Consider the following 21,654-nt stretch of genomic DNA (forward strand, 5'->3'; position numbering starts at 1 on the left):
CATATTTTCAAATCCCCGTACACCCCTCCAGCAGGAAGTTCCTCAGAGTAAAGTGGGGCTCCCAGTCCCTGCAGTTCAAGACCCTCTGCTTCGGCCTGTCAACAGCTCCGCAGGTGCTCACGAGGGTGTTCACCCTGGTCTCAGTCTGGGCACACAAACAGGGCATCAGGCTGATCAGATACCTCGACGACTGGTTGCTGCTTTCAGCCTCAGAGGCAGTCTTAAAGGATCAGGGTACTCAGCTCGTACAGTTCTGCAGGGAACTCGGGATTACAATCAACCTCGAGAAGTCCCAGTTAGTCCCAGCCACCAGGATGACGTACCTAGGGATGGTCCTGGACTCCCAGATGGCGAGAGCGTTTCCCTCCCAGGAGAGACTGGACAACCTGGACCAAGTGACACGCCTGTTTCTAGCAGATGCTCCAATGAGAGCCAAGGATTGGCAGAGACTCGTGGGACACCTGGTCTCGTTGGAAAAATTGGTTCTGCAAGGGAGGCTCAAGCTGAGACCAATACAGTGGAACCTGAAGGACCTCTGGTCAGCGGAGGAGTCCCCGCAGAAGGTAGTCAGGGTGTCCCCGTCCTCCAAGGACATGCTCTTCTGGTGGTTCGACAGGAGGAACACTCTGAAAGGGATACCGTTCGCTTCCGCTCCTCCGCTCTTCACGGACGCATCGAAAGAGGGGTGGGAAGCTCATCTCCTCGAAGAAACAGCAGGGGGAAAGTGGTCAATGGAGGAAAGAACCCGACACATCAATCTGCTCGAGCTCATGGCAGTACAAAAGGCCCTGGCGTCATTCGCCAGTCTTCTTCGGGGAAACTCGGTGGCACTCATGTGCGACAACGCCACGGTAGTGGCATACATCAAGAAACAAGGAGGCCTAAGATCAAGGGAACTGTGCGACTTCACAGCTAAAATCCTGGAATGGACCGAAAGGAACCACATTCTGCTCACGGCCAGGTTCATTCCGGGGAAGAGAAACGTCCTGGCCGACAGCCTCGGCAGGACAGGACAGGTAGTAGGGTCGGAATGGTCTCTTCATCCGCAGGTAGCACAGGAGGTTCTCCAACTTTGGGCTCTCCAGTGATAGACCTGTTCGCAACAAGGCTCAATGCACAGCTACCAGTATTCTGCTCCCCGGTACCAGATCCGACAGCAGCGTTCGAAGACGCCTTCCAACACTCGTGGGACGGTCTCGATGTTTACGCCTTTCCCCCCTTCGGGATCATCAGGCAGGTGCTCAACAGGCTAAGGCAGTCGAGGTCTACAAAGATGACTTTGGTAGCGCCCTGGTAGCCGGAGGGGGAGTGGTTCGCGGATCTACAGGACCTGTCCACCCTTCCTCCGTGGCCCCTTCCGGCAAGAGAAGACCTGCTAAGCCAACCTCACTTTCTAAGGCTACACGAAAGCCCCCAGAGTCTGAGGTTACACGTGTGGAGGTTATCAAGCACCTGCTAAAGAAAGAGGGATTCTCGGATAAGACTGCTTCCAGGATGTCGGGGTATCTCTGGAAGTCTTCATGCGTAGTGTACCAGGCCAAGTGGGCCACTTTTGTTAAATGGTGTGTCACACGGAATCTGTGGCCCTTAGACGCTTCGGTCCACAACATTGCAGACTTCCTGGTTCACCTGAGGGACGACATGGGAGTCTCCATTCCAGCCATTAAGGGACTCCGTGTGGCACTGGGACAGGTTTTTCAACTCAAGGGCATCAACCTAGGGGTTTCTCGCCACATCTCCATGCTCATCAGAAGTTTTGAACAGTCTTGTGACCCTCGCTCCTCAAGGGTTCCCCAGTGGGATGTAGCCAAGGTCCTCAGGGCTCTCTCGAGGCCTCCCTTCGAACCTCTTAAAGACATCCTAGACAAGGACCTCACTCTCAAGGCTGTTTTCATGCTAGCTCTTGCTTCAGCCAAACGGGTGAGTGAACTCCACGGCTTGTCCTTCGAAGTCTCACACTCGAAAGGGTGGAAGGATTTGTCGTTTAGGTTCTTACCGGAATTTGTGGCCAAGACCCAGAACCCAGCAATTGCTGATCCTAGGTTCGAGGAATTCTCGATTCCAGCTATTCTGCGCTCGGACAACCCAGAAGACCTGCTTTTGTTCCCCGTGAGCAGTCAAGAAAAGACGCCTAATTCCATTCTACGGAGGACAGTGACTTTTTGCCAACCCCAACCTTTGATGTCGATACAAGGAAAGCCTTCCAACCAGCCTGAAGACCAACACAGAAAAGAGGAGCTAGCCCACAACAGTTGATCCTTAAGACTCCATTTTCTCAGCCTTTTCCCCTCTCAACAGAACCAGGGTTGAGGTAGAGGTAGGAGAAAAGGAAGAGGTAAACGTCTTTTCCAAGGAGGGCGTTCCTACCATTCCACCAAAGTTAGGGGAATGCCGGCAGACCAACTGAGGGAAGTGGTGGTTCCATAGAGCAGAAAGATGGATGGTGGAGATTCTACGTTTAAGATATCTCCTCACATTCATCAGCTCTCTCCTTCTAATTCATCCCCCAGCGACGTCGTCGTCATATTGCCAGGGTTCGGTAGATTTTGCAATACAGAAAGAATGCAAGTGCAGAGCATGCTACAGAATTGTTGCACTTCAAGAGGTAGAAGATTTTTTTCCTGTTTCGAGAAAGATCGTCACAGTTGTGGAAGGCAGCTCTTATCTTCTTGCTCGCCAGTGGCAGAAGCTTCTGGGACACTTGACGTCTCTGGAGAAGTTGGTGCCAGGAGGCAGATCACTCCTATGATCCCTACGTAGAAGCTCAAGTTAGCCTGGACACATCTTTATAACCCATATTTTCTTGTGAGGATAGAAGAATCCAAAAGAGATCTGATGGTGGATGGAGGAAGAAAACCTTCTACAAGGATGCCTGCTCTCACTGCCACCTCCCACCTTAGTTCCTTCTATTCTTGGATGCATCCAGAGAGGGGAAGAGCCCACATAGGCCAATGTATGATATGCAGCTGCAGGATGGAGGAAGATCGCCGGGATCCCATCAACCTTTTGGTGATGTTGAGCAAAAACACTACCTTGGTGTCAGACGTCAATAAACCAGCTGCAACTCCGGACAGATATTGTTTATGAGATCTGCAGTGACTTCTAAGGCAAGTATCAATACAAAAATTAATATGCATGTAGTTCACATATACCCAAATTAATATGCATGTAGTTCACATATACCCATTAAACATTGTGAAAATTATTTGGATATTTGTAAAACTCATAAAGGAATTAACTGCATTTTACTGATTTTTTAGCTAAAAATCGTCACCTACAAACAAAAATGATCGCCAGGGCATGCCTTTAACAGGTATGAACATGAAAATTGGCAGAAACAAAGCTGATATATATCTAAATAATCCCTTAAAATTTCATTTGAATATATTGTTATTGACCCCGCTACCAAAAATATCAGCTGCTCCCCCACCCGGTGAATAGCCCTCCCACCATTTTGAAAAATGTCTGCAGTGGCTCTTCTATGGCAATAATCAACATGAAATTCGGTATGCATATAGTTCACATAATACCCGTTAAATAATGTTAAAATTATTTGGATATCTGTAAAACTTGTGAAGGAATTAACTGCTCTTCACTGATTTTTAGCTAGAAATAGTCACATACGAACAAAAATGACCGCAAGGGCATGCCTATAACAGGTATGCACATGAAAATTTACAGAAACAAACCTTATCTATATCTAAATAATCCCTTAAAATTTTATTCGAAGGTATTTATTGGTATAGGAGTTATTGACCCCGCCACTAAAAATATCAGATGCCCTCCCACCCAATGTTAATTATAAAAGGGAATGATTGGGCTATGGGCATACCTATAACAGGTATGAAGATTAAAATTGACAGAAACAAAGCTTATATATATGTAAATAATCCCTTAAAATTATTGACCCTTTGCCAAAAATATCAGCTGCTCTCTCCCCCCCCCCCCAGCGATGATAATAAAAGGGAATGACTAGTCTATGGGCTGGGCGAGCTTTGTTCGTGAAAATTTTGGCATTTCATAAAAGGTCACTCACTTTATTCGCGACAACAAGGCGGTACTTATGTTTCTTCAGCTGTCAAATAGCATTGACTCGAGTTGGCAGAAGGCAATGCGTTATGCTTTCTGCAAGTTTTATTCTGGCCAAAAGGAACGTGATGGCAGACACGTCGAGTAGGAAGACCTAGGTAGTCTGCTTAAAGTGGTCTTTGTATCCTCTTGTAACAACTGACTTAGAGGGATTGTCCGACAGTGAAAATCTTCATAACATTGCTGAACAAGAAGCTCCCAATAAACTGCTCTACCATTCCAGACCTGGAAGCAGCGTTTGAAGAAGTGTTCCAGCACCCATAGGACCGCTTGAATGTATATGCTCTTTTGCCGTTCCACCTACTACAAAGAGTCCTGAATGGAATAGGACACATTCTCAACCTAGTGTTGACGTTGGAAACTCCAAAATGGCCACACATGGACAGGTATCTGGACCCTCTGCTCCTCTTATCAAGAGACTCGAGAGAATTACCAGCTCTCCCAAACCCTCTATGTAAACCTCATGCCAGGATTTTCCACATTGTACCAGGATACCATCATCTTCACAAGTGGAGGTTATCCAGCATCTCCTCTCTGAGAAAGGCTCTTTGCAAGAGATAGCACAACAGATATCTGGGTACCTCTGCAAATGCTCAGCGGTTGTCTACCTAGCCAAGTTGACCAACATCTGTGGTTGGTGTCGTGGGAGGGTTATCTCGCCTCTTGGAATCTGTGTCCTTCATTGCCGACGTTTTGCACAGTGTATTTTGAGGAGGTGAAAATCAACCAGTCCTCTAGATAATCTGGAGACATATCTCTTGTTAGTGGGTCTAAGCAACAGCTTGAACTTCGCGGGAGTAGTGCAGTCTGACCACTCCAAGGAGGAAGAAGCAGAGGTACTTCCTAGAGAATTGATATATGGTTTCTTCACTTCCACTGAAAGCAGTCTTCTTCTGATGTTAGTTAGTACAGTTTGTACCATTTTTCATCCTGAACGTTGTTTGCTGAATTAACAGTTTCTTGAGAAAAGTTGACTAGTCTCCAGCCACCAGTTGACTTTTGCACCAGGAAGAGTGTACTATAGGAACTGGAGATCTGTCTTGAGCACATCTTTCTACAACATCCCCATCACTTGTGCTAACAATGAGGCTTTAGGTAATGTTTTAAGATATGTTGAAAATGCTATTTGTTTCCTGAAAGAATAGTAAAGTAACAGTCCCAAAGGAAACTCTACCCGGGACTGCAAATTGCTAAATGACAGGACAGGTATCCCCTACTAGTGACAGCAGGATATGGGAACACCTACTTCTGCATCTCACTTGAACTGATCAGGTGGGGGCCGTCATAAGTGCTACCTTGTTGACAGATTCAATCGAGAGGTGAAATTAAGGTCTCTTTATCATGGCAGGGTAGGCTTAGCAAGCAAGCTATCCATTCAAGTTCACACCTAAGTATCATCCACATCTGATTCATAGGGCCCTCAAACCAGTAGCCTGCTGGTCAAGCCTACCCAGTTGAAGACGAGAGTCCACCTTTTCACCAGCAGGTTGTACGTAAATTATTTTGTATTAAAAGACCTTTATAATGTGTACATATAGGCTAATAACATTTACATAAACTCGGTGATTTATTAAATAAAACCCATTCTCTTGTTTATGCTACAATAAAGTAATTTTCTATTTGAATATTTATATGTAGCTATGTCAAAAGCACATGACAGGTATTTATTTTCACTTCTCTTAGAAAGTAAGGCTTTTAACTTTAAATAAAAACAAATTTAATATTCAGTAAATATCAACAATGTCACAAAATATATTACTAGAGCAAAGAATTCTTCCAGCAAAATGGTATTCGATTACCTTCATCTCATTTTGTGACAGTGAAGTAGTTTATATTTTGTGTACAGTAATCTAAAATAAAGAGCAAAAAACTTTGTACTTGTAAATTAAACATTGACAATTGTGTACATGAATTAAATTTTTTATATTATCAATACTTTTAAAATTAATAAAAACATTTCCATATATATTCCATAATTATCCTGTTATTGTTTTATTACCTGATGTATTATCAGAACTTTTGATATAATTGAATTGATTTTCTTATATGCAAGGCAAATGTACTTGAAAATGTCCCAATGGGCAATAACTGTTTCTTCACTGTTGCATTACATACATTATACTGTTAATACAAGAGGTAAACTCCTACCATGAAGCTACTCTACAAAAATAATAACAAAAGAAAGTTAACGTACTGTACACACTTATATTTCTAGACACAAATTTAATATATTAACATCAGCTTCCACAGTTGGAAAATATACAAGGTGATGTAATGCAAGCAACAAATTTCCACGATTAAGAAAGATTCCTGTTGAGATTATGTAATTTATAGAATTTCGCTATTGTCGCCATTCATCTTAATTTACGAACAATTCTCATTCCTTTTAGTGGTATTTGTTTAAACTGCATTCTGTACAATATACATTCCAATCTATGTGATCAATGTATAACAGATTTTCCCAGACTTTATAACAAAAAGAAGGACTTCAAAATGATACTTCAACTATCATACCATTTCAAGGCTCTCCATCCTTTGTACACTATTTTTTAATATCTATAGTCATTTTCTCGCAGCAATAAGTGTGCCAGCTTGTATACTGTACATTCGCATGAAAATTTACCATTTTTTCAAAATTGTCTTGTTCCAAGGGTCATTACCCACTCAAAAAAATTAAGATATTTATACAGTATATTGATACTAAAAATAATTCAAAACCTTAAAAGACCAGCCTGTGAATCATAAATTCAATTATTTTTGACATTCTTGAACAGTCTTAAGAACAAAAGCTTAACTCAATTTTGTTTAAATTTTCTTATAATTCAAGAGGTCTTTTAGTTTAATTTTTACTGTTTAACATACTGAATGTCTGGATTATCTATAATAAAATAAACATTCATTTTGAATCAAATCTATAATAAAATCAAGTAACTAATTAAATTATTCACTTAAATCTAAAATGAACAACAACAACAACCCATAGTATAATGCTATACTTTGTATAAATATTTAACAAACACTTTAGCAATCAACATCTAATTCAATGAATAATACATTATACAGCCTTTTAAACTTCCCTTACAAATTGCTCTCACTAAGGGTAGTCAAACGAATGACCTGTAAGTTTCAAGATCACAGAAAACCTGTCGGGCAGATTTCATATTGTGGAAGTATATAGGACTACAGTACATATGAGATTTCTGTTAAGTTCTTATTACCAAATCTACAAACTGAAAAATTATTTGATGAATTTCATGCACTAAAGACAATGAGTATGAATAAAAATAAAATTTAAAATGAATTTTAAATTACTTTAGTACATTATACTAATGTATACAGTACTGTAATACCATATCCAAATACTGTAATACCATATTCATCCTCTCTTAAAGCTTTGAGCATGAACCATAAACTTTTCAATAAGTTCCAGTAACAAGTGCCTTTATGTTAACTGATGATTCTTATGTCCACACAATTCTTGCATGCTATACAGGCCATTGGAAGTCTGAGGATATACATACACTCAAAAAGAAAAAATAATTACAAAGAGCCAAGTCGCCCAAAAACATACACTGATTTTGGTGCTGAGATCAATCTCGCAGTGTCACCACTGATTAACAACTCAAAACTTGCAGATATTAATTTTTAATATTGTAAATTATTTTTGTTGAGAAAATTAGTTATTGCAACAGATATAAATGTGGAACTGCACTAGATTGGAAATGAACTTGACATAAATTGTCTTGTGGAATTTGAAGCAAAATAGTATAAAGTACACACAGTACACATAGTCTGCTTTTCATTTTCTGAAGACCAGTGATTATTTCTGATTTTTATACTGAAGCTTGCATTATATAAATTTCAATAAAGAAGAAAATGTTGAAAAACTAAAAAAAAATTTGGGTGACCTTAGTAATTTGATAAAGAGAAATTCAAGACTCTCCAAAATAAGGTCTACTAAACTAGTAAACACAGCTCTGACTTGCAAGTTGTAAATAATAGGGATTGATACCTTAAACTTAGTAATGCATAAGAAATTATTCAATAAAATACAACAATTACAATGGATCACAAAGATAGTTGCTAATTTCAAGCCTTCACTTGTTCACTTCAAATTTACATATTGAGCACCATTCCTTTTTTTAATTGGTTAATTTTTCCAGCCTGAATTTTTAAGCTACAGTAGTTCCAAAGCAAATTCTTCAAACATTATTACAGATCATATGCATACTTGAGAAATAACAACATTACTCAGTTGCTGAAAAATTTGCTCCCACCAATATTTTCCTGAATTGGAAGAAAGACTTGTCTTACAAGAAAACACTTGAACATCTCATTAAATAAGTCGCAACATACAAACTCCATACTTCTGGCACATTTCTTAGCAGTGATAGACAATACAAATGCAAGCACATATAGATGGAAACATTTTCGCACTAAACATTCTTTAAAAACTGCAATCATTAAAAGTGACGAGCTGGCACTGCATTTAATCAGTTATTAAATACAGTACATAATTTCTTTATTACCTAAGTGTTTGTTTTCTAATGTTTAATTTTTATAATTTCATAAATATCATTCTTTGATATCCTTGTCGAGCATAGTTTTTTCCAACCATCAAATGGCCAGTTCTTTTCAATGTATAGACAAATTAAATGCTAGGTTGCTTCAATCTATTTCTTATGATGTAATGTAAACACACAGGAAACTTACTAATAAAATATTTCTTTAGCGAGTATAAATATTTTCTGGTAAAACTTGAAAGAGAAAATTATTGAACTATAGTACTAACTATAATCTGCATCAATGAGAATTGAAACACATTGGTTACAAAAGAAAAATTTTTGAAAATTATTAAAACATTTCATATGGTTTCACTGCTCACTACAAAACAAACTATTACCTTTCACACTACCTGCGTTATTACCAGTAACAAAGATATTAAAAAGTGGTCTGTTAGCACTTGATGCAGTACCAATAAACTGTTGCCTCTTACTTTTGTTACTATTATAGCTTTCATAACAAATAAATTGAAGTTCATAATTATCATTACACTACTTTGGTAAAACTGTCCTTGGTTCCATTAAATTAACCTACCTTAAAAAACCTGTCTTTGCTATAATTGTTTGACAATTACTTATCCTTGTAAGTTAAGCTCTTACCTTATGGACATCAATATTCAAATAATAATCACCTAGATAATGTGAAACCTGAAGAAAAACAATCTGAAGAGGGAAGTTCTTCAGGTATCCCGGCAAGAATGAGGAGTAACAGTAGAGAAGGGATTTCTAAAGGCAGCATCCCCTATTTTGAGACTTTAAAGCTTGATAAGGCAGTAAAAGATGAAACAAGAAGCAAGAGAAGCTGAACAACAAATACTAACATGCTACTCCTAAATTATTGCAAAAGCAACTTTATAAAACTATGAGAATTTAGATATAAGGGGGCAAACAGCCAAGTTGTAATTCCCTTTCTAGGTTAGAAATTACAATAAATTATAGTTGTTATCCTACCATGACTGATAGCAATTATCAATGCATTTTTTACGCAACTCGTAAATCAATTGACAAACCGAATGTCCTTATGACTTTCTACGGAATCCTCAAGTTAACAAAAGATCAGGCTTCAATACTAAACCAAGGTATTAATTATTCGAAAGATCAGCTTTCATTTTTTCATGGCAATTGAAAAAATATCTCCATTAAATGCTCCCAAAAAGATTTGTATGGTTTGAAAGACTCCATGGGTCTACAAAGATATCATTACACCAACTAAGCCAGCAAAGAAAAAATTAGATTCTTCCCTACTGATCCCACCCCAGATGGTCCTATAGCAGCTGCTCACTGCTTTGTAGTTGTAACAACAATCTGGATGGCCTAGCACAAAACTGTGACAAGCAGTTTAAAGGCTTATGCAAAAGTATAGTTTGTATTTGTAATAAACAATTACATACAACAAAAATCATTTGAAAAATTTTGACATTTCAAGAATTCCATATAAAAAAAGAAAAAAAAGTGTACAGTACTAGTCTTTCTACAAATCACTCATATTAGGAATACAACTCTAATATTACACTCCCTTATTGCACTTGGTTGTTACTTTTCATGAATGAGCAATCTTCACACGGTTAAAGCACATTTAAAAATCTTTTTGACTCAACCTCTACCTGCAATATTCTAAGATGTCTGATAGAAAAATATTTGCTTAAACTCGGAGTATCAATGATATGAATCCCTGCTAATGACTATCAAATTTTTTTATACCTTTGAGATAGTTCATTGTCTTAACAAGAATATATAAATATGGTTAAGTGGGAGTACTGTACTTTAATGCTCTTTCAATACTTATTTTTAGGCATGGGAGAGGAAATAATTATTACACATGTTCAGTACTGTACATCAATATATACATATTGAAACTAATAAGAGCTAACATATCCCTTGATTACATTTAGAGAGATACCTGTACTGTAAAAGATATACACATAGACAACTGTTATCAATTCTCTCATTAAAATAATATAAAATACTTGTAAAAGACTGCTGTAATTCAACTTCAATTTCAAGATGTACAGTGTAGAGGTTGCACAAGAAGAGATTTTCACCTAAAGCACTTTTCACATGATGCAACTTTTATGCTAGTGGCCAAGTAATGACTTCAAAAAAATTTTTTTAATACTATATGAATTATGAATTAAGGCATTTAACAAATACACTAGTAAAAATCCTCTTAATTTATGTGGATGATTTTTCATTAGAAAAAAATAATCAATAAATTGCAGATGCGTAAAGTGGCTTAAAATACTCTTGATTAATGCGCATAGCTACATACATTATAAATTACTTTTCTTTTAAGAAGTTTCAATACATCTATTTTTAAGCTAGATATTTGAGTACTTACTGCCATGTTCTTACCAGTGACATTTGATATGATGTAATTGCACAAATTCTCTCTCTCTAAGAGAACTGCATCTGAATCACATTTTTCCATTTCTTGGAAATTCTGATAATACTGAAAGTTAACCAAGTCAAAAAGCTGACTAGAATGAATGAAAGAAAACTTGGGAGTTCTATTTGTTCACCGTAATATGAAAATTTTAGGTTTCATAGACAACAAACTTTGTATTTTCCCATCATTTCTTAAATGAAAACAAGAAGACAAAACTCAATATGCTATGGTAGCATAATAGAAAATTACTTTACTATATAAAGTACTGAAAGTTTACAACCATGAATTGCTTAGCTGAAAACAGGACTAAATTCTAATTTCTAATATCTTACCATACTGAGTTGCATGTATCATTACTGGTGATGGTGGGAGATATTTACAGTCGATATTTACATGAACTAATAATTTAATTCAAAATAAATAAAAGAATGACTTTGGTTTCAGCACAAGAATTAATTTCTAGCAGATGTTGGAAGAGGCAGCTTACTACCAGATGTTCTACCCCTGGACCCAGATGAGGGTTTTGGAATAGAAGATCCCTGGCGATGATTTCGTGACGAAGGAACTGGCGAGGGTGGAGTGGTGACATGTTGATCTGGTGTGGTACTTGAAGAGCGATGTCCAGCACGAGAGACACTTGAACCAGTTCTTGAAGATGATGATCTGTGCTGAGAACTGCGAGATATAGAACGCATGTCATCTGGACCTGGTGATGAACAACGTGAGGAAGCAGGAGACGATGAAGCACTTCCTGCTCGACTACTGCTTCGACTTCCTCTACCAAAACCACTAACAGGTATTTCTATTCCTGGAGATGAGCACCGAGATCCACCAGGAGAAGAACTACAACTTGTTGGCCTTGACCCTCTTCCTCTAGGAGTGCGAACTTGGGGTTGTCTTAACCGTGATCCAGAAACAGCTAGAGTTCTAGGTCGCTCATCTGCTTCCTGGGGCGAAGTGCGCGGAGAAGGGGCTCTAGACGAGGTTGGAGACTCTGAAGGAGATGTTGGAAGAGCTAATCTGGAAGGAGAAGTTCTTAGATTTTCATGGCTTAGAGATTTTGAGCGAGATGGTAAAGGGACGCGAGATGATGTTGAAGCTACAGTGGATACTGGTCTATTAGAGCGTGCTGGTGGCCGCAATCTTGTGATAACATTGCTATTAGACCCAGTACTACCAGAACTATCTCTTCTTCCCCCAACTCTACCATCTCTCTCCTGATCATCTTGAATAAGAGATGAAGATACCGAGCCAGGTGCAGGAATTCGGCTTGACCCAAGAGAAGATGGCTGTCGTAAACGTGAGCTATTATAGCTTCCAGCTCTGTTTTTTACATCTAATCCGGTTCCTTCACTACTTACAGATGAATGGCTGCTGTAACTTCTACCAGGACCTCTCCATCGAGAAATATTGGAGTGACTGTTTTGGGGAGTTGGCAGTCGACTTTTGATGACAGATTCATCTATACGTATACCGGCATCAACCAAGAATTCATCCGTGGTAGGGTCGAGTGTTGACATGCTGGGGAAAGAAGCATGATGAGTAAGACGCCACGGAGGGGAAGCAAGAGGTGCATGCGGTCTAGGACGAGAATAAGGGGTAGGGATAAGGCAAGAAGGAATACGAGCTAAAGGATGTAAGCCATGCTGAAGCCAAGAGGCACCGAGTGGTCCAATTGGATATGCTGGTGGAGAAGACCAAGGAGCCAATTCAGCTGTGTCAAGTAAAAAATAAGAATGAGGAGGATGCTGCTCCAATAATGTCGATTCATGCTCACGGGAACCTCTGGATCGTTCACCTTCATACCTGTATTGGGGATACGATTCTCTTGTATAAAGTTCAGCAGCAGCTAACATCTCTGTATGATAAGGATCAGGACTGTAGGGTTCTGTAAAAGCAAGAGAGGATAAATATTCCTCAGGATGATCATAGGAAAAATGGGTGGGTAAGGAATGTGGAGAATATACAGCAGAAAGGTGGGTCGGTGCAAGAGTTGGGGTAATACCATGATAGATATACGTATCATCTGTGTCACGTGGATGGACAATGTGATGAGGCTTATTTTCACGTAATGGTGGTGGGGATAAACCATACTGACGAGCCCCAGTGCCGCTATTATCTTCATCAATGTTTTCGATGTACTGCACATGCAGAGGCGTTTGAAGTGAAGTTGGGTCTGCAGAACGTAAAGAGGAGCGGAACTTTGGAGACCGAGATCCTCTCTTTGAAGAACTATAGTAGGCATTTGCAGAGTTAACATAAAGCTTATTTTTATTCTGGTGTCTTGATTTTTCATAATCAGAGGCAGATTCATAAGATGGCGAATCTTCCCTCCTGGAGGTTAAGTCATAACGCCTTGAAATATGAACTGCTGCTGTATCATAATGGGGTGTAGCATTGAGATGTCTTTCAAGTGAATCAAACTGATTTTGCTCTTGTTGGTCTTCATATTCTTCAGCTTCCGCTTCTGATGCACTATGGTGACGGTGTCGTGTGTGCTGGGGAGGCCAAGTATACATTCCATGAGGGCTAGGAGGGCTGGGTGTGATATGGGATACTGAGACTAGTTCTTTGGTTTCTTTTCTACTATGTCTACGACCATCATAAAGAATGTCAGGATCTTCTGTGTCTGAGTGACTTCCTCGACCGTCTATGGAAAGTCCACGGCCAAACTTACTTCGGCGTGGTTCCTCTGGACTTGTATCTGCTGAAGCAACTTTCCTGTGCCATCTTGGACGAGAGGTTCTCAGCCAAAATATTTCTCTTGCTGAGAGCCTATCTCCATCCTCATTATCATCAGTTTGCAAAGCTGGTGGACGACGAGAATGTCTCCCCCTGGATTCTGAAAGTCTGTCTCTTGCTTCTAATAATCTATCTCTTGAGGTGGAGAGATTCTCTTTAGAATTAGAGAGAATATCCTTTGCATCAGAATGCTGTCTGTCCCTTGATTCTACGTGTCTATCTCGTGGCTGAGGTGATCTGGATAGGGATGAGCTAGAAGAGGGGGGCTCTCTTGTCATTCTTGGAGATTGAGGAGATAACTGTTCTTCCCAATCAATACTCGGCTCTTCTGGACTTAGTAAAACTTCATCACAAATGTCACTAATGTCCAAGTCTTCATCATCATCATCGTCATCATCAAGAGACCATTCATTTTTGTTAGTAGTGGAGTTAGATGTATTAGTAGAAGAAGCTTGATACCCAGCACCTCTGGAAGGCACATGTACATACATGTTAGAATATGATTCAAAATAATTTATTGGTTAGATTCTATTACGCATGCAAATGGAATGCTATTTGGGTTATCTTCGTTAATACTTATTGTATCTCAACTTAATCTAAAACAACACCAAAACATATTGCATATTAACGTTTGAAATAAAAAAATAATGAATGGAACCTTAATCATTTTTCTTATATCCATTTCTTATTTATATCACAGTTTTGCTATTTAATTTAGAGAGAGAGAGAGAGAGAGAGAGAGAGAGAGAGAGAGAGAGAGAGAGAGAGAGAGAGAGAGAGAGAGAGAGAGAGAGTGTGTGTCTGTGTGTCTTTAAGCCTGTGTAGGCATATATAACAGTACATATATAACATTAAGCCCTGGAAAATTAATAATTTTTTCTTATACAATACAAAGTGGAATTTTGAGTCAATAATGACCAATATGAGAGAGATAATGTGCTAAAACTTTCTGCAATAATTACTAGGCCAGGGTACACGAGAGAGATGTGCCAAGATGGCACAAGGTTCAGAAATGTTAAAACTTCCTAAGTAATGCTCCAGCCATTACATCTTAGTATGATTACTGATCTAAAGATAAAAGAGGAAAACCCAAATAGCATTCACTTATTTTTTGCAGTATATTTACAATGAAACTGAATTATTTTGTACAATATTCAACAATTTACAAAAAAAATTCCTTCTTAGAATCTGTAGTTAATACTAGAGGCTTAAGAACTATAAAAAGCCATTTTCAATGTGATACAGTATATAATTTTCTAATCTGAGGAATTACTGCCATACTCAAGGCCAGAACTAAGAAATATTATTGTTAAAAAAGAAAAAAAAAAAAAAAAAAAAGGAGAGGTATAACTAATTTTATGAGCTCTTTACTTGTTGAATTATATGCCACACAATTTGCTGAAGATACTTTTTGATACAAAAGGAATAAAATAACGAGTCATACATTTTCTGAAAATTTAAAAATCCTTCTTAGTATCGTGTTAGAAATTATTGTGCAGTACACCCTTTACTTATTTTTCATCAACTGTTTTGTTAATTTACCATGTTCAAGTGCAAGGTTGAATTTTTTTTTTCCAGAGATATACACTAACTTATAAAGGCACAGCACTTATATTTAAACCCCTTCAAAAACACAACCAAAATTTGACAAAAATTTAAGGGCGAGTTTCATTCAACTTTTCCAGTATAACTAATTCTGTGTTGGCTCCCCTTAATTTGTTTTCATCACATAATTTAAGTCCAACCTCAAGTTAACTTTAAAATTATTATTACCATGAACCTCCTCTGATGTTCATATTACTTCTCCTCCTGAAGTTTGGCTTCATAAAATTTTAAAAATTTCTAATTTTCTTCCCTTCAAGAAACTCATACAATTAGTGAAGGAATGAAGTGGTATCTGATGTACCATTCTCTCTGTCACCTCAGTTTCTTCAGTTGCTGGCTACTGACAAGACTTACTTCCGATTGTTTGCTTATCACTACTCATTAAAATGTCTTCCGCTCGTTTTCTAAACAATTACTACGTAATGTGTGCATGGAAATTTTTTGTTAGTTCATTATCTCCATTCCCTTCGAGCGATTCAATTTAAATCGTGAAAAGACTTTTCTTTCATGCTACCTCTCATGTGATATGTTGTAATAGCTGCCAATCAAGTTGACAGTGCAAGCACTAAAATTAATTTGCTGTTAGTTCAGAGGAAAAGCCAGGAAAGGCTAGGCTACTTGAATTGTCGCAGGGATGACAACAATAATGACAAGCCTCCATTTTTAGACAATTCACATAATCGGCTAATTTTCCATAGTAATTGAGCTTCACAAGTTCTTGACATCACTAGCTTTCTTTGTCAAAGAGTCCAGTGAATCCTCTCTTAAAACCAACACTAGTCTACCCGCCCCATTGCCAACCTAACCTAGCCTAACTCCCCAAGTCGAATCTAGGTTTTGAAGCATTTCTTTCAGTAGTGGTTCTAAATACTCATTACTCACTACAGATTCTAATTCCTCTCACAAAACCTCAAATTCTCCTCCTGTCACAAAACCTCATATTCTCCATTTTCTTTAAATCCTTCTGCTGCTACATCCTTGCATGCCACAATCATAGTCATTCTATTCTGCAAGACCCACAATCATAGTCACTCTGCAAGACAAGTAAATTGCAAGGCAGCAAACAGAGTGGGTAGTCTGCATTTTAATATCCGCCCATTTGCTAAAGTAAGTGCTCTTAAATTATATCGTATTATATAGGCGGATGGCACAGCATATCGTATTATTCTCATAAACCTTGAGGGTGAACAAAGTTTCAACTAAACTCAATTGTTTGCATCATGTCTTGTTAGGCAATGTGTTACACTAACTCATCGCAAGTTATTTCAGCGAAGTAAATGTAGGCAATAGTACATTATATGATTAATATTTAATTTTATATCTAATTTAATGTTTATATATTTTATATGTATCTATCGAAAATATTTTTACAAAAAATCTCTTATTCTTATACTAACAAAGGAGTCTTCTGCACACAAGAGCAGTATCCCCCTATTCACTCCATTTGAAAATAAGCCAGCGAAACCTCTTCCCCTCCAAACAACCTACAATACAGGAAGATGAAGGAGGCTCCCTTTGAAAGTGAGGATTATCTCCCTTTCAAACATTATTGCTGAAAAATTCCCTAACAAGTTGAGTACAATAAGTTTGGAAACTTAAAATAGCCTTTTCTAACCGATATATACTATTGTCTCAGAATCAGAAAAGGCTAGTAATTCTGAGTCCCGTTTGAGCCTTTTATAACGCAGTGATATACTGACTGGTTCAAGATTCATCTTTCACATCATTATAGTATGGTCTTATTTTTTAATTTGATTTCCAGTCTTGTCCCAATCATTGTACCTCATAAATTAAACACTTCTTACGAGTTGGTTGACTAAAGAGATGCTCTTTATGGATAATTAAGAGGGAGTGCTCTAGAATCACTTTACTTAGCAATTTTATATGTTCTGAATGGTCTCTGCACCTTTACAGAGTTGATATTCTCGTAGAGTATCCATTTCTTTTAACTAAATGAAATTATTCTGTAGCTAAACCGTTGTATTTTCCACAAAACTAGTCGCTCTTTATGACATTTAGATTACAAGGCAAAAGGCCAAAAGTAATATAGATCCTTACAGTATATCCTTCCTCTCACTTAAGCAAGTGCCCTTAAGCAACATTCACTACAGTACAGTAGTTATTTTCTGGGAGTTGGTATTTCAGATTGTAGATGCTCTTAAATTTTCAGCAAAATTAATCTATAAATATTTCGTTGTGGGTGATGTGATGACATAAGGGTTTTAGCAGTTGCTGAAATAGTCAACTGGAGCTCACAAAACTTTGGAAGAAATACCTCTTCTTTTACTATGTTTGTACAGTACCAATTTAATGTTAGTTTGTTGTATGATATTGTATAAAATACTAAAATGAGTATGGCAGTGCCTAAAAAATTGAGATATATTACAACAACTAATCTAAAAAATTAAAAAATATATTACGCATTCGTGAACTGTTACCAGTTATTATATTATCAAATAAATTAAAATGTAGTGTTCATTCGGACAATTACAGAGGAACCTCATAATATGGAAATCTTGAGCACTGGCTATCTGATTTTATTTATTTGAATCATTTACTTAATATATTATATCACAAATATTTTTAAATAAGAAATATATTAACATAAATATGCTTATATTAAACATGACAAAAAGTGATAAAACTGCCCCACCCATGAAAAATTTAATACTGTACTGGTATGTAGAATTTCAATATTATAAACTTCATGATACCATAAATTCATTTTGTCATCAAAAAAGCAATTGATATTCAAAGAAATATCAATTTATTAGGATTAATGTCTTCTACGAGTAAATAATTACAATTGAAAATTGACAGGAAATTGAATGAATGATCATTTAATTAGTAAAACTGTTCCCAAGTCCAAATCCCTTCCATAAACCTACTATCACACAATGTATGAAAGTAAAAATATTAATTTAACAGTTTGGCTCTCACTTACAATAAGCATACTTAGGAATTTTGTTGCATAAAAACGGTAATTTCTTTTTACTTAAAATATGTAGCAAAGTAATCCCCTTTTTACCACGACTATGACAAAATGCACATGTTATGCAGTAGCATGTAAGAATCACTCTCCAAAAGATGCAGAACTAAGGCAGATTGGCGATGGAAAATTTGACAAAATAAAGCACTGCTAAAAATTCACGATAGCCAGAGCTACATTAAATGAAACAAATCTTTCTAACAACAGTGAGCAAGCTTACCTATTTGCCTTCATGCACATACAGTAATTGAGGACATCATCAGCAAGCAACATACAAAATCAGGGCAGTAAAATATGAAAAGAAAAATTTCCTACTTTGCCTTTTCCATGGACATAAAAATAATATAAGCCATATGATTACACAACAAACTTTATGCTCAAAGAAAAAAGCAAATACAATAGTGTGCAACATAATAAATCATAGAGGATGAAATTTCCTTCACTGTGTTGTATGCAATATTTTGCTAATAGACAGATGCAACAATAGAAAAGATCTGTGACCAAATAGAAAATGTATTAAGATATAATTAAATATAGCAAGGCATACTGTATATTAATAAAATACTCAATTTATAAGTAATAAAGAAATAAGGTTTATAGCAAATCATATCAACTCTTCTCTAAATCTGACAGTATTAATTCAAGCAGTAGATGATATGGGTTCTCAATGTGGAAGAATCAAGTTCCTCAATCTATAATTTCAGCAACAAATTTCTAGTTTTTCCTTGAATAATAGACGATCATCTTATCTATTAATTCATATATAAAAAGACCTTTCATCAAATTAACTACATTGTCCTTAGCAATGACAGAGGTTTATGTTTAAAATTAGTTTGGAAAAAATTCTTTTAATGTAGAAAGAATTATACCATCTGATGATTAGTAAAGAGAATTCTGTGACAAAATCCTTAATAATAAACTTTTGTATTATGATATACTATGTTCACAAATAAGAAAAAATATATTGTAAAACAAAATTATGTAACATTTCAAGTTATAGAATTGAAACTATTATTCACACACTAGGAAAGCAAACAAAAAAACAAGTATATAGTTCTACTAGGTAAGCCACAATGTAAGAGGTTTATGATAGGGAATGTACTTTTTCTCTCAATTAATGAGAAAACTACATCAACATCTATTAATGTAAAAACACAGTAATATCTCGTATTTACCAGGTGCGGAATAGGTTTGTAATGCCCGTTACAGATAAGCTGACTAAGTTTAGATTTTATCAACATTGGCATGAATGTGACATGTATGCATATCTTCACACCGAATATAAACCTTTATTCCTCTCATTGGATACCTGGACGACATAAGCTACACCAAGCTGTTCCTTTTCCCATCTTTATCAATAAATGTTAGATATTTAAATTCTGACTTTTTATTTAGATATCTTGCATTATATTTATATATTTATGAGATTCAAAAATATTACCAACAGCTAAGTAACTTATTTTGTATTGAGAATTTCATCATCATAAAATCTGTTACTTGGAGGTTTGATAATGTGAGGTATTACTATATTTGGCCTGAATATATGCATCTTGACAAAATATAAACTTATTTAGTAAAATAAACAAATACTGTACTAAAAATTAAAAAACAGAATAAACCTCACTATAACAGCAATACTGTGCAAGGAAAAAAAAATATTAAATGAAAAGGGAAGATACTGAACAGAAATATACTGCTCAGGCAGTAAAAAATGTATAAAATTAAACAAATCTGAAATAAAAGAGAATTACCGATATGGCCAAGTAGATATTCTGCCATACTTCTTTAGATATTTACTTTCAGTAGAAAGGAAACTGCTGAAAACAAAATAAATCAGAAAAGGAAAATGTTTATAAATAATTGGCACATAAAACAAGGAAAAATTATTCATAATGCTATGAACAATAAATAAAATAATAGATTAGAAACTAAATTAAATATCAATTAGTAAACTCAATTATTTGAGTGAAAGAAAAATATATTCAACTTATTCCAAAACATCTAAAAAATAAGTGTGAAATACAAAAAGAAGAAAAAAAAAAGTTTTAAGTGGTAACATTTAAATGCAAGTGATTACCACAACTGTTCAACCAACAAATAATAGGGTCAACTTTAGTGAAAGCATGCAACACTATCCATTCCCTTTCAAATAAAAGTTTAATAGAAGAAATTATTTGCCATTTAGTACTGTACCTTAAATTTTCAAGGTTAAATAAATCATTGGTTTATCATATTTCAGTGTAGCAAAAGATTGAAGGTTGTGAGTTAAGAATTTGCAAAAGCATAAACATAATTAAAAAAACTTATTTAAAAAAGATGCATGTAACACAAGGCTTGACATATATGACTACTGTACATTAGATGGAAAAATTATAAGGAATTTAATAAAGGATCATGCACTTCATAAACATATTCAAAAATATGATTACTAACATATATGCAAGAAATTTCTGGGATATACTGCATGAGAATAGAGGGTCATACATATTTTTCAATTAAAAGTTCTTGTTTTGTCACATCAAAATACACAGAAAACAACTACAAAAATGGAATTCTAACAATAAAATTCATCATCTATATACTCATACAGCTTGTCTCTCGAAGCTTGGCTCATATTGACGTTTACAAACCCAAAAACTATTTCCCGCTTTCTTTCCCTTCAATAGGTTTAGGCTTCTGGTCTAGTGTTGAGACAACCTAGTGGCTAATGGCAATAACCATGGAGTAGGTATACTATAATGTCTCAAGTCTTTCAGTCTCTAAGCCAAAACTGACCCCTATCCATTTGACACAACTAGTCAGTGAGGAATAGGGTGGGCATGTACTGTATATGAACATCAGGCAAGTATAAAAATAAAAATAAAATATTATTAAAGTTCCGTTTTACTATAAACCTTCCATGTTTATATTTCTGACTCCCACACTCTGAGGGAGGTTGGTCAGTGAAGGAAAGAGAGGCCATTTATAGTCCTAAAATAATAAAATACCCTAGATTCACCTCTTAATCTTGTATCCTGATAACAAACAATCTCAAACTGAAGTTTGCAATTTTGTAGTGAGATTCTCCAGATTGTGCTCTTAAATAACTCTTCATAATGTGATCCAATATTAATATAATTTACCCTGCACTGTGATTTCCAAATAAAAAATTTAATCCTACAATCAATTAAATTTACTTACTGAACCAAATCAGCTTTTAGTAGACCATGTCACCAGCAGTCACTATAGCACCTAAAGCCCAGCTCATCATATCAAAACTATACTCAGTAATGGCTGGAGTG

General features: G+C 36.4%; 1 protein-coding gene across 1 annotated transcript in view; it reads right to left on the reverse strand.

Annotated features, from left to right (window-relative positions):
- Positions 1-11,155: 11,155 nt before the first annotated feature.
- LOC137657226 (serine-rich adhesin for platelets-like) overlaps positions 11,156-21,654 on the reverse strand; it is a 36,268-nt gene continuing 25,769 nt past the window's right edge. The window contains exon 18 of the mRNA XM_068391567.1: positions 11,156-14,247. Coding sequence (XP_068247668.1) covers positions 11,490-14,247 — 2,758 coding nt within the window. The 3' untranslated portion in view covers positions 11,156-11,489. The remainder of the gene's footprint in view (positions 14,248-21,654) is intronic.

The sequence above is a fragment of the Palaemon carinicauda genome, chromosome 18 (genome assembly GCF_036898095.1).
Source record: "Palaemon carinicauda isolate YSFRI2023 chromosome 18, ASM3689809v2, whole genome shotgun sequence".
In the NCBI taxonomy this organism is placed as follows: domain Eukaryota; kingdom Metazoa; phylum Arthropoda; class Malacostraca; order Decapoda; family Palaemonidae; genus Palaemon; species Palaemon carinicauda.